This window comes from Drosophila ananassae, chromosome 3L (assembly GCF_017639315.1).
Source record: "Drosophila ananassae strain 14024-0371.13 chromosome 3L, ASM1763931v2, whole genome shotgun sequence".
NCBI lineage: Eukaryota > Metazoa > Arthropoda > Insecta > Diptera > Drosophilidae > Drosophila > Drosophila ananassae.
This window is the reverse complement of record NC_057929.1, coordinates 2380370-2393610: the sequence shown is the minus strand read 5'-3', so window position 1 is coordinate 2393610 and position 13241 is coordinate 2380370. Positions and strand designations below refer to the sequence as shown.

The 13241-nt window shown below is 42.1% G+C and overlaps 4 protein-coding genes across 5 annotated transcripts in view; 2 read left to right on the top strand and 2 right to left on the bottom strand.

Annotated features, from left to right (window-relative positions):
* Nucleotides 1-38: 38 nt before the first annotated feature.
* On the bottom strand, nucleotides 39-589 carry LOC6495477 (DNA-directed RNA polymerases I, II, and III subunit RPABC4). The gene is made up of 3 exons (XM_014907837.3): nucleotides 448-589; nucleotides 231-323; nucleotides 39-153 (listed from the first exon to the last, which is right to left on the bottom strand). The coding sequence occupies exons 1-3, from the start codon at nucleotides 503-505 to the stop codon at nucleotides 131-133; spliced, it is 174 nt and encodes a 57-aa protein (XP_014763323.1). The 5' UTR covers nucleotides 506-589; the 3' UTR covers nucleotides 39-130.
* On the bottom strand, nucleotides 39-2646 carry LOC26514810 (telomere zinc finger-associated protein). The gene is made up of 3 exons (XM_044715757.1): nucleotides 566-2646; nucleotides 231-323; nucleotides 39-153 (listed from the first exon to the last, which is right to left on the bottom strand). Exon 1 carries the CDS (start codon nucleotides 2598-2600, stop codon nucleotides 792-794), a length of 1809 nt encoding a protein of 602 aa, XP_044571692.1. The 5' UTR covers nucleotides 2601-2646; the 3' UTR covers nucleotides 39-153; nucleotides 231-323; nucleotides 566-791.
* A 60-nt stretch (nucleotides 2647-2706) lies between these two features.
* On the top strand, nucleotides 2707-4176 carry LOC6495163 (U6 small nuclear RNA (adenine-(43)-N(6))-methyltransferase). The gene is made up of 5 exons (XM_001958895.3): nucleotides 2707-2779; nucleotides 2866-3103; nucleotides 3165-3375; nucleotides 3427-3838; nucleotides 3902-4176. Exons 2-5 carry the CDS (start codon nucleotides 2981-2983, stop codon nucleotides 4080-4082), a joined length of 927 nt encoding a protein of 308 aa, XP_001958931.1. The 5' UTR covers nucleotides 2707-2779; nucleotides 2866-2980; the 3' UTR covers nucleotides 4083-4176.
* Nucleotides 4177-10114: 5938 nt separating this feature from the next.
* LOC6495164 overlaps nucleotides 10115-13241 on the top strand; it is a 33626-nt gene continuing 30499 nt past the window's right edge. Inside the window, exon 1 of one of the 2 annotated variants that reach the window (XM_032450739.2) lies at nucleotides 10115-10923. In XM_032450739.2, the coding sequence (XP_032306630.1) occupies nucleotides 10635-10923 (289 nt within the window). In that variant the 5' untranslated portion in view covers nucleotides 10115-10634. The remainder of the gene's footprint in view (nucleotides 10924-13241) is intronic. The other variant, XM_001958894.4, reaches the window with a different exon arrangement.

Below are 13241 nucleotides of genomic sequence, written 5' to 3'. Positions count from 1 at the left end.
GGGATTTTGGGGGCTATCAATAACAGTACAATTGTTGATTTACATTTTAAAACATTATATTTTTATTGAAGAAATTGACTACAAACTAATGCCTTAAAAGTGTAGTTCAGAAGGATATCATAAAAGGACTTCATCGGGCATCAAAGACAACGACTAAAATCGAAAAAAAAATAATTTCATCAGTACAGTTTGAGAGCCACTGGAGGACCCTAGGGTCAACAAATACTCACGACGCTTGGTGCGCTTCTTGTACATGATGCGGTAACCACATTCACGGCAACGAATCGGATCTCGTGGTCGCATCTCGTTTTCGTGATGGCATTCTAAAAGTTAAATATAAACATTAGATAAAATCAATTATTTTAAATAATAAACTGCAGCCTGGTCGCCATGTGCGCTTTCAGAAAGTAGTGTATTCTTCAATAGTAGGCTTGTGCCTTGGCTTACCCCCACAAATATATGTCATAGCAGTTTTGACATTGTCCTTGGAACTAGTTTCAGACATTTTAAATTTTATTTAAACTTTAATTTATGAAATATATAAAATTTTAGAAAATCTACATACGTTGTGAACAAGCGGCGAATAGTGTTACCAGATGTTTTTTTCAATAATATATCACAAGTAATAAAATACTGCAATGCATTTAGTATTTTGAAGGTTTGGCGGGTTCTTTTAACATTTCAAAATATAAATGTTTCCTTCAGACTGATTAATTAAGTTAAATTAGTTTAATAATAAAATATGAGATTATCTTTATTTATATTTAAGTATTGCATTGCACATTGTATGTTCACATATTGCTCTTTGATCGTACTTTTTCATTATACTTAACCAAGTTAAGTTTGTGTTTATTCGATCTGTTGTGTCTCAGGATCTGTCCTACAATTGTCTGGCCACAGGGCAAGCAGAAATCTATCCTGCCAGGTTTTTGAAACCTACTCGTAGTTCTTTTATCTGGCTTGTCCAAAGAAGTATTTCCCAGATCCTGCTGCGCTTTTGAAGATTCAGTTTCATTCCGTGGCTGCTGTTCCAACTTGGCCAGTTCGTCCAGGTGCTTCTGAGACTTCAAGTGCCGCTGGTAGTTCCCCCTTGCCTTAATGGTCAAGTCACAGACATCACAGTGGACCGTCTGCGTCAGCAGATGAACTGCTTGGCGATGTGTTTGCATCAGACCCTGGGTGTAAAAGGCGGCACCGCAGATTTCACAAAAGAAATTTCTCTTCTTGAGATGCTTTTTGTTAACGTGCTCCCTCAGGTGGAAATTGTTCTCAAACTCCTGGCCACAGCTTTCGCAAATCGGTTTCGGTCGCTTTCTATCCCCTTTTGGCGGTCCTCGTTCCAGGCGGCGTTGCTCCCGGTGCTTCTTGATGGCTTCCCTGCACTCCTTGGCAGTGTGGGCACAGCAGCAGCGACCCAATGTGGGAAGCTGGCAAATCAGGCAGGGCTTTCGCCGCTGGTGCATGCGGACGACGTGGGATTTGAGTGCGGGCCACAATTGGAATCTCCAGGGGCAGCTGCGACACTTGAAGGGACGATGTCTTAGTCGACAAGCACTCCGAACTCGGGCCAGATGCTTCTTAAAGTAATAACGCGTAAGAAAGGACCGATTGCAGGTGAAGCAGGAAAAGTGGGAGTCGCCTTCCTCTGATGGTTTCTCTCGTAGCCTGTGCCTAATCATGTGCAGCTGGTGGCTAAAGGAGAACCGATACTTCTCCTGGCAGAACGGGCATTTCATAAACTTGCAAGTCTTTCGGAATATAACCTTTTTCGTAGGTTCCTCCACAAAGTCTAGGTTACAGTCATTAGGTACTTGGAGTACCAATTCTTCTACTTGTATACGAGGCTGGTCATCCTTCTCCCTTAGCCTACGATCTTCCAGAAACGATCTATAGCTTGAGTTCTCCATCAGTTCGTCCAAATTGGAGTTCATCTTTCTGGTCAGATGGGAAGTCAACGAGTGCTGCAAATAGAATCGCCGAAAGCAAATCCGGCAATGGAAATTGTCCCCCAATCTGTGCTCCTTTTGGTGCTGCTCCAGTTGCCTCAGTTTCCGCCAAGGAAGGACGGTGCAATCCTGACAGCCACAACGTACTCCCGCCACAAACGGCGCTGCTATGGTGGGACGAAGAGCTCCATGAGCTTCATTAGTCGAAAGTTGACTTATAGCACTTCTGTAGCCGGTGGTCACCGTGTCCATTATCTCCACCAGCTTCTCCTGGCTAATGTACACTTGCTTGGCCTGGAAAGCCTGTATAATGGATTGGTAATCCTCCTGGAGATCGGCTTTAAAGAACATATTGGTCCAGAAGTTATCCCGGGACTGGGCTGCCTGCAGCAAGAGCAACATCTCTGCTGTTCGAAAACGCATCATCTTCTGGGCATCGCCTCCTCCCATGGAGAACTCGGTCGGAAATCTTTCAAAGCCCGACAATTTCGTTTCCCTGTCGAATGCCACGTATTTCTCGTAGATTCCTCGGCAGCATTTGCACTTGCAGTCACAGGAGACGGAGCACACTGCAGATGGTTTGCCATTTTCGATTGTAGCCAGTTCTCCGGTAAAGTTTTCATAGGTAATTAATAGTTTTCCTGGACAAGACATTATTTGTTTACAAAATAAAAAATAAAAACAACAAGTGGCAGTAGGACCAGGAACCAGAATAAAATACCAGAAAATACCAAGGTGGCGGTAAAGCACAGGGTGATTCATACCATACCGATAGCCAAGTTTGAATTCTGCCCACCTATGGCCTCTACCAATCATAACAAACATCCCAGCTGGTAAGACATTTATTTATTTAATAAACTAAATACAATTTAATGTAATAATTACTTTTTAATCTATGCCCTTTTGCCTTCCATTTAAGTGAGGAAGTGCTCCCAAAAGTACAGTCCCACTGCACCCCAGCGACAGCTCAAGCAGCAATTGCAGAGATTGCAAGTCAACTTACTGCCAAAAATTGTAAAAATTAACTTTAAAAAATGGTTAAAAATAAGCAAAATTCAAAAAAATTTGGCATGCATCTACGTAATGTTCTGCGCCAGGCTCCGGACTACACAAAGCTGGCCATCAAGTACAAGGACTTTCGGAATGTTTGCAGTTTGGTGAGTTCCATCCTTCAACTAACTAAATGTTAAGTTTAATTAAAAATTTCTTCCAAAAAAGGAACTCAATGGAAAGGTTTCAGTAAATTTTCGCAACGAACGGACTCTGCGGGAGCTGACAAAGATGCTGCTGACGGAGTACTTCGATTTAAATGTGGACTTTGCGCCAGGAAGCTTGGTGCCTACTTTGGCTCTACGATTGAATTATATTCTGTGGATCGAGGACTTACTGGAGTCTTTCAAGCTGGATCAAATCAAAGGAATAGACATAGGTAAGATCCTTCCTTATTCCACTGATTGAATACTAAGAGATTTCTCTATAGGTTGCGGCTCGTCCTGCATTTACTCGCTTCTGGGCGCCAAGAAGAACAACTGGAAGATGCTCGCTTTGGAATCGAAACCTGAAAACATTGAATACGCCAGGGAAAATGTGAAAAGAAACCACCTGGAAGATCTCGTGGAAGTCTTTGCCCAACCGGATAACACTTGCATATTCAAAAGTTACTTCGAGCAGGACACCAAGGAGCAAATGTATCACTTCTGTCTGTGTAATCCCCCGTTTTTCGACTCCAACTCCCCTAATCCTTTTGGGGCTAATACAAGAAACCCCGAGCGACGACCTGCACCCAACAATGCCAGGACAGGAAGCCAGGAGGAGCTGACCTGCGCGGGTGGCGAGGTGCAGTTCGTGCAGCGCATCGTTGACGAGAGCCTGGAAAACAAGCTGTGCGTACGGTGAGTCAATCTTGATTAGCGATGAGTTCGTGAAATTGAATTTACGGCCGCATTCTGTTGCAGCATCTTCACCTCGATGCTGGGCGTCAAGGCCAACGTGCCTAGGATACTAGAGTACCTGAAGGAGAAGGGTTTGACAAATGTCAGCACCACGGAATTCCATCAGGGGCACACAACACGTTGGGCGGTGGCCTGGAGCTTTTATACCGAGACTCCTCTAAGTCAGGGGACATCGAGTAATTAAGTTACATTCTAACTAGTTTATGGTTTTATTTATTAAGTTCACACCCAGCGACTTATAATAGTTATAGTTAATAAAGTTTTTCAATTGCATTTAAGTTTTTCGTCTTCTGAATCGGATTGTGGGCAATACTTCGGTTTCTCTGGACATTTTCGGCGCCTCCACCAGAAATGATAGGGAATCCATAAGCAGAGGAAGGGTATCGGAATCAACAAGCAGATCAGGAATCCACCAAAGAGAGCCACTGGAAGGAGCAGGATAAGTCCCAGGACAATGCGGGACTTAGCCACAGCGGCTCCACCCGCAAGAATCAAAAGGCAAATCATGACTGAAGAACTATTTTTGTAACTTGGCAAAGAAACTATATCGGCTATAAAGTGTTATCTTTATCAAGTGCAGTACTGATAATAGTCTTACAATATTATAAGATAGTAGATTGCGAAAGTGATTTACAAATATACTTGAAGAAATCCATTATTCTTTGAAAGAAGTGCTTTAATTACTATACCATTCTATCATAACTCATTAGAATAAGCTGCAGGACAGCTGCACAAACGAATGAACTCTGACCTTCAGCGCGTCTGCCCCAAATTCCCTCGAGCACACTCCCCTAGTTGGCTTAGTTGGCTGGAACTCTCAATATGACTCCTTTCGGTGCTGTCAGAAAGCTTTCCCCTAAATGGAAATTTGCATGTCAATGCTCACTTTGCCGCCCACCGCCAGGTTCTCCAACGGAAATTATCGTTTCGTTTTTATCATTCGTTGACCATTGGGCGGCCGACCCAGCTGACCTGGCCAGTGGCCACACGCTTCGACAGCGAAAAGCAAATAGAATCAGAAGAGTAGCCCCGAAATGGCGGCCAACACGCACACTAAGCCAAAGTCACTGCTGTTGGTGTTGGCCATTTGCAGAGCAGCCATGTGAGATCGTAAATAGAAACTTTTAATTGCCGCCAAGGCAAGGTAGTAGCTGAGTTTTCGGGGAAAAAGGACACTACAGAATACCCTTTCAAAATAAATACTTAATTGAGATATATGTAGGTTCTTCTATTCCTATCAAGAAATATCTTTTTTTTTTGGCAACAAATATTTTATTTTAAAATTAAACTTCTTCAAAAGAGCATATAATATTTAAAATCCCCCTTAGTTTTCTCTATTTTTTCTTGTGTCCTTTTGGCTTCTTTCATGGCTGTGTTGACGCTGTCCTTTTGCAAATGTGCTTGCCTTTGTTGTTGTCCCTTATGGCATTTCAACACGTTAAGGTGTAAAGAACAACGTAATTAAAATGCAAGCCGTTGGCTTCAACACCGGAACACCAGAACACTGAGGAGATGTTGTAGGTGCTCGGCTGCGTCATGCGCTTCGAGGTGCGGTCGGATTTCTATAGCCTGACGTGTGGATTTTGTAGTGTCCTTTCTATGGAATTAGTAACAGAAAAGAGAGTCCCCACACTATAGAATTAAGTTGGAGTCGTTGTTGCCAGGACTCCCTTGTGGTCGCTCTTTCTAATTTTCCAGCCATTATCTTAATTTTAGGCACCCAAGGCCCCAGAGCAGCCAACAACACATTCGACACGTGTTCCTGGGGCATGTCCTGATGTGGTAATTGTTAATTAAAAAGACGCTGTGGTCACGTAGTGCCAGAGAGCGTGTTTGAGGTGCCGGATTCCAGTCATAAAAAAAACCAAACCCGCATATAAAAAAACCAAAACAAGGAGGGTTCGACCCTTTTATTGGTTATCGTTAAATTGTTTAGAAAATAAGTTTATGGAGAAGAACCATAAACCATATATGTAGGTATGTAATACATTTTTAATGTTTCTATTTGACGTTTTTCAGGAAGGGGAAAATATGTAATTGGATACAGAAGAAAATATATATTTTTGTTTTTTTTGAAGAATATCTGATTTTGTCAGCTAACCCATTTAAACTGAACTTGTTTATGCCAAAAAGTGTCACCCGGAAACTTTGTGGTTTCCGGTTTAATCTGCAATCTTTGCCAAGTTTGTAAAATTCGGACATCAATCAATTTCAAAAAATCATCCATCAAGCAACACAGGGAAAAATACAGGAAACGCGTGGAGCCCAAAAAAGTAGGCAATGACCCGACACAAAAAGTTGAGCTTAAATCGGAACTGACGGCTCTTTAATAAGAGGGGGTCAGGATAGTTGGCAGGATACCGAAGGGGGCTATATCGTGATGGCACGTAACGAGCTGCCAGACGGCGGCGTCTGTTGCAATTGGCAGCAGGCTGCACCTCTCATATCCCGCCCTCCTAAATGCACGTCTATTGTCGTGTTGCATATGCATGCAGATACATTCACTTAATGCTTTCAAAAGCAACCAAAAAGGAGCGAATCAAAGGGGATACAAGCAGACAATCGAAATGTTTCGATGCGTGTGTTCAAGGGCAGTGGCGTGGCTAGAGGCAGAGGGGGATTAAGACAGAAAGGAGTGGTTTTTAATCATTGTATATGATATTATATATATACTTAATATTTTTTATATAAATTAAATAATAATAAATAAAATCTTAAATCAAAAACTAGACTTACTCCACTGTCTCTCCAATGGCGGGGCTGTTTCTGCGGTCGATGTGGGGGTGCTGTGTGGGTGCTTCAGTTTTTCTGGCGTGTGTGTCATTCATGTAACCTTTCAATAAACATGCCCATGTGAACGGGATGGTGGTGCACCCACCAGGGAAGGGGGCATGCAGCAGCGAGACATGTAATTGAACTGCTTATATGGGTCCGGTTGAGTGTGCGCGGAGGAGCTAGCTCTTGAATGTGATTTTAAAGTCAACATTGAGGACTCCTGACATCCGAACTGTCATTTTTTGGCTTGCCGCTTGTCTGCCAGACAGACAAACCTATCCGATTCGCAGCCAACTCCTTGGCCATCTATTGTCTGCTCATATTGCCGTTTAATATTGGCTTGGCATGTGGCCAAAAAAAAGGAGCTGAAGGAGCGGGTATATATCCGATATGAATGCTGCTATCCATGCAATCGTAGCAGAGCACTCCCTTAAAGCCAACATGGAACTTCTATATTGACTTTAACATTTTGCATCATTAATTTTAGCGGAAATTAATTGAATCACTCGTACGATTAATATTTCAGTTCAACGCCTGCCAACAGGGCGTATGATTAATTGGCATTGTCGCACGAGAACAAGAGCTGAAAAAATATTCAGCCAATATATATCCGGATATTTGCTTATATATATCATGTTGGGACTAATTCAATTACCGTTAGCGACGTTCTCTACTGGGAGATGAGACCGAAGTCCGCAACAAATGAAGGTGACAAAAGAAACACATTTATCGCCACATGACATCAGATATGAGGGATATCAAGGATATCTGGGATATCAGGGACATGGCACGGTCAAGGTGAAAAGCCGAATAAATAATGAGACAGCATTGTGAATAGATTGTCCTGCGAAAATAACAAGCGAGATAAAAAGGATATAAATTACTTGGCAGGATTCGTTACTTCTTGCTGGCTTAATGGCTTAAAATCCGATTCAGTTTAAATTCTGTTCCACAACTGTGGAAATTCTCTAAGCCACATATCCGCAAAGCACATAGAGATTTTCACTTTAAATTTATCTTCTTACTGTCAGGATTTTTTTTTCTTTTAGGCATCGTAGACCTGCTTTCGCAGATTGTTGCGCACCGTTGAACTTCAGACCTCAGAAAAAGACGGGCCTGAAAGGACGCGAAAAACTTTCCATTTGGCAAAAGTCCCGGGAGGGTCGCAAAAACAGCACGAAAAAAAAAAATAAATAAATAAGTAAAATAGACCCGAACTCGGATGGCGGTAAATGAGGAGGGCGTTGTAGTAGGTTGAGGGTCGAAGTGCAAAGGGCAAGTCTCACCAACGTGGCCTATACGCCTTTTGAGACAAACAAAAAAAATAAAAAAGAAGAACTCAAGCGAAGGAAAAATCGAAAAGCCAAGAATTTTATCTAAAAACAAAGCTATTTATATCTCATGGTGGTATGGAATGGTAGGGCGGCATAATGACCCGGCATTTCTCTTGGCAAATGATGCGCAAACTTTGGGATACGGCCCCCAGACTCTTGTCTTGAGTTGTCAGTCATTTTATCAGCCTCCTGAAAGGGTTCATGTGTCGCATGGCGCGATTTTGTCATCGCCAAGAAGTTGTCAAGTGCCCAGGGACTCTGGAATTTTCGGCCATGAATTTTCACACGACTGGGGACATCCTTATCGTGTGTGTGTCTTTGTCCTTCCATGGTGTCCTGCCAGGGGTGTGCGAATTCACGCTTTCAAGGCTTCAACACTGAGACCACGACAAATTTTCTGGCTCTGAGCCCGGGACTGTTTTTGTTTCGTTTCGAGTCCAACTATTGAAAAGGATGTGGGCGTAGCAGCTGTTTGCTGGCTTTTCGCACTTAATTGTTGGCCTTTTTGCCATTTCTCTTGGCTTAAAGTGTCAGAAGAAAGTGTGGTTTAAATTCAATCTTAAATCGAATCAAATTCCTTTATTTAAAGCCATTAAATATGCATTTTAAAGCCAGAACACACATAACACTGTTGGTTTATGCAAAATTTAATTATTTTGTTTGGGCTGTTAACTTTTCATGGAAGGCAACACGATATGCTTGTTTGACAATACACATTAATTAAATCCTTATTTTCCAGAATTTCGCATAAAACAATACATTTCTGTAATTGGTAGATACTTATTTAATATTATTTACCATCCCCTGTGGGAGTTTGGCAGCTGAATCCCGAACTCGTTGGCCGTCATTTTATGCCACATTTGCAATGTAAAGCTAATTTGCATATTTCTGAGTGCCATGGATGTGTTTGGAAGTGGGTAACCCTCCTGGAAGTTTGATTAAAATTACCATATGCGTGGCATGTTCAGTGAGGAGGACTCCGGCTTTACGATTATTCGTGGGCTGCACTTCAACTAGACTAAACGCACTTTGAGTTTATGATTATGGAAGTGGATTATCTTGCAAAGACAAAAAAGCCTAGGCACTCGCTGGAAATAAAAAATGAAACAAAAAAGACAAGTTTTTAAGGAAATAACAGCACAAAACTTTAATAAAAAGTGGATGTCCTTAGTAGGCAGGCCAAAAGAGATGTAGAAATGGCCAAGAAAGAGAGCAAGTCCTGGCACAATAATGGATATTACGCACACAGCCACAGACAGTATACATATTGAAGAGGAGTCGAACAGCCAACTCCCAAAATAAATACCAACAAGGATGAAAAAAGGAATCCTAACATTAGAGGATGAAAGCTAGTTATTTTTATGAATTGCCATCTTCTGAAAGGACATCAGAAAGGAGCATATTCATTGATATTTTTATGGCCAGGTTTTGTGCTTTTGGTATATCTTTTTTTGCATTCCGGTTGGCTTTTCTTTCATTCAGCTATTTACGCCTGGCTACTCGCAGGACATGTCTATGTGTGGAAGGTCCTTGTTGTGTATGTGTGTATGTTTGTGGGGCTAGTCTGAACGATGATGATGCCATTGCCTTTGGTGTTGGTGGTATGGCTGCTGGGCCGTCGCGTCGGATTCTGCTGCCACCGCAGCTCCTCGAAGCCATGTTGTGTTTGGCTCTGCATGTGTGTGTGTGTGTGTGTGTGTATCTGTGTTTCGGGTTTGGCTGTCGGTTTGTTTATTTGCGAAAAACTTTGCAGCCAGAGCGGGCCAAGAACAACAAAGGCGGCAGCGACTCTCTATTTTTGGTTGCTCTCGTCTGCTCACCAATTTCCGTAATTCTTTTAAATGGACAGTGGGTGAGGGCTTATAAAATTTAATAAAAAAATAAATAAATAAATAGATTGAATTATAAACATAAGTCCATAAAATTAGGCATAGTATCTGAGCATAGTACCATATTATATTTCCTATAAAAGCCCTCTTCATCCCACTGTGCTTTTTATTGAGAGAGTACAGAAGAGCATGACTGAGAGAGTAAAATACTCTCTGAACCCCAACTCTCTATGATACCCGGGGTCCTGCCGGCTGGTGCTGCTTGTTGAGCTCACAGTTCCTGCAGGATAATATTTACGGACATTCCGGGTCCGTGGCATACGCTGTGAGGACGCGTCGCTGGCTGTTGTCAGTTGTTACCGAGCTTCGGCCAGAGACAGATAGTCTGCTAGTGAGTTCATCTGGTTTCCGTTTCCGGTTCCGTGCGAGTCTTTGGCTGCTAACCAGTGGTTGTGTCCCTCCTTTTCTACCGAATTTTGTAAACAGTAGAAGAACGTTTTTTCGAACCCAAATACCAAAACACAATAATCGTGTATTTTTGTAGTAATTTTATGGAAACAGGTTTCCAGCTGGCTCGTGAAAGTCAAAGTGCAAATTGGCCCAGAAAACAAGAACAACAATAACAATAACAATACCAAAAACAACAACAAGTTCAGGTCGTTTGGCTGTGTGTGTGTTTGAGTGTGTTAGAGTGTGTGTGTGTGTGCAATTGATTAAACAAAAACGAGTAACCTAGGCCAACTGGTTGTGGAGAAACCCCATCGAAAAGCCGCGGACTAAATTGTCAAATCCAGGATAATGGGCTGCAACACCAGCCAGGAGCTGAAAACAAAGGATGGGGCCGCCATCGATGCGGTCAGCAATGGGGATGCGGAGCCAAGTGCTCCACCCTTAGAGGGCGATTCCGGCTCCAAGTCCTCGAATAATCATACAAATCACGCCAAATCAAATTCAATTATCTCCAACGGTGATGCCAAGGCGGCGAATGGAGGCGGCTCCGCTGGTGGCAAGTCAGAAGCAACAAATGGCATTGACCGTCCTTGCGACAAGGCGGCAATTACGGAGTTCAACGACGAGGAGGACGAAGGTAAGGCCAATCTAATCCTCAATAGTCAATACATTCATATTAACACCTATTCAACATTTCTTTATATGTGTGTGTGTGTGGGGGGTGTGCTAGGGTGGCTTGCACTTAAAAAAAATATTTCAATACATAAATAAAAGTTTTCTTTTTGTACCAATATAGGTTTTGCCATTTTAAGAAGAAAGAAAGTTAAACTAGAACTACTGAAACGTTCATAAATATTCCTAAACTTTATCATGTTTTTCTGAGTGTCCTTTGTGGGTATGGATGAAAGGAAATCCGGTGGCCAGGAGCCTAAGTATTGTTTACTGTATCAACACACTGGGCGCCCATCGTTATCGCAGTTGCCGTTTTGTTCGCACTTTTCCCATGTTCCCCACGAAACACCACCTCCCTGTCCGGCCCGTGCTTAATGGTGTTGCAAATATGAATTGTATTCGCATATATACATAGTATATTTAATATATGTATACATTTGTTTATGTACACTGCACTCCATTACACGCCACTACGTCCGTAAGCATTTTTATGCGCCAACGGCAAATTTGTGTAAGATCCTTAACTTTGTTAAGTAGCCGCCTCGGTGTCCAGCCATCCAGCCATCCGGGCAGCTGAAAGGAATGCCTTGGGGCAGGATAAAGGTCCTTGGCTGGACTAATGCACGCTAACGCATTTGAGTCTACTGTTTATGTTATCTAATAAGCGTAGCCGGAACTTACTTTTACGGCCAGCGATATGGGCAATATCATAATACAAATTCCATAGCATGCTTTTCGGGGCCACCATTTCGGTTTACGAGCCAAGTGGGGTGATAACAGCATTGACTTTAGGCCACAATAAAAGTCCTTTTAAAGAGTAACTAGCTTAAACTCATATCCTTTATGAAAAGTAATTTTGGAAATTATTTTTTTTTTACTTTTATGCATTTGCATACCACACCCAACCGCAATAACTTTTCACTTTGGCCCCGAGCTTGGATAATTTTATTTCCAGACCTCGAGAAAGGAGAAAAAGAATGCTAACCGGCGCCACAAACATTTAATTCATCTTTCGGCGGTTTATTTGCAAAGTTTTTTTTGTTTTTTTTTTTGTGAAATAATGAAAATATGAATTGCCAAACGAACCAAAATGAAAGCACACAGTGTTTTCAGGGAATGACTCATAAATTACTTCAACGTGCTTTCCCCAGTGGCAGGTGCAGTAGCTGTTTGTTTAGCTGCTGTATTCTCACCTCCCCCCCAGCTTTCACTCAGCTTTCCCCGTACTTTCCCCCATGTTTTCCCCTCTATTTGTACCCCATTTTCCATTTTTCCAGAGGGAGTGCTGATAAATTGTATAGCGACACTTTATCAATGGCTGCTTTGGTCGCTTGCCGGCAAAAGTTACCCAGAAAATTCCTTGGCAGTTAATGCCACAAATTATGATTATTGCTTAGCAATTTCACCACTCCTCTGACATTCATTTTAATTTCCCAAAAATACCCGTACCCATACATATATAAACCCATATATTTTGTATATATGCGTTTACGCTTTTTGACAACCAGCTGCGCCTTTTGGGGTTTCTGGAAATATATTGCATAAGCCGCCCACATTTAGGTTTTCTGAGCTAATTAGAACTTTTCCACCATTTTTCGGTGAAAAACGAAAACTAAGGCAAACAGGAGGTAGAAGATGAAAAGGAATTCTACCGACTACCGAGAAGTTCTAGAAATTTTAATGAGTTGTCGAAGCCGTTGTTGCATATTTTCAAATTCAAGTTTGTTGAATATAAAGTTCCTTACTATCAAGTTTAGGCTGTTGGCCGACTTTTTTGGTCAATATTGCCGCGGCAAAGGCATAAAGCCAAAACCAACACCCGACCCAAACCAAAAAGCATAAAAAGAAACTAAAGAAATGCGGAAAGAGCCCAAATCAACCATAAAACTGCTTTTTTTGGTTTCGTGGTGGGGTCCTGCGAGAAAGGAGTTCCGTATTCCAAACACGTAGGCCGTATTTTTTAATATTTTTCCTCTTTACGATTCGTTGGCAAGTGAAAATAAATGAAAAATATAAATCCACAATGATGGCTAAGTCGGTATCCGCTGGCTCTGTCAACTAATTAAGAAATGTGGAGGAAGCTTGGGCCACTTTCTTATGTACCGAACTAGTGACCACGCCCAGACCTGACTGAGAATTACCTGACAATTGCGGATGAGTCTGAGGTGGACGGACATAAATTGCCAATAAAGATGTCAGCTCATGCAAAGCTCAAGCCTAAACAAACAGGAGGCTGGTTGGGAGGCAGAGAAACATGCCAAGTCCTTGGAAGCTCCTTTTCGG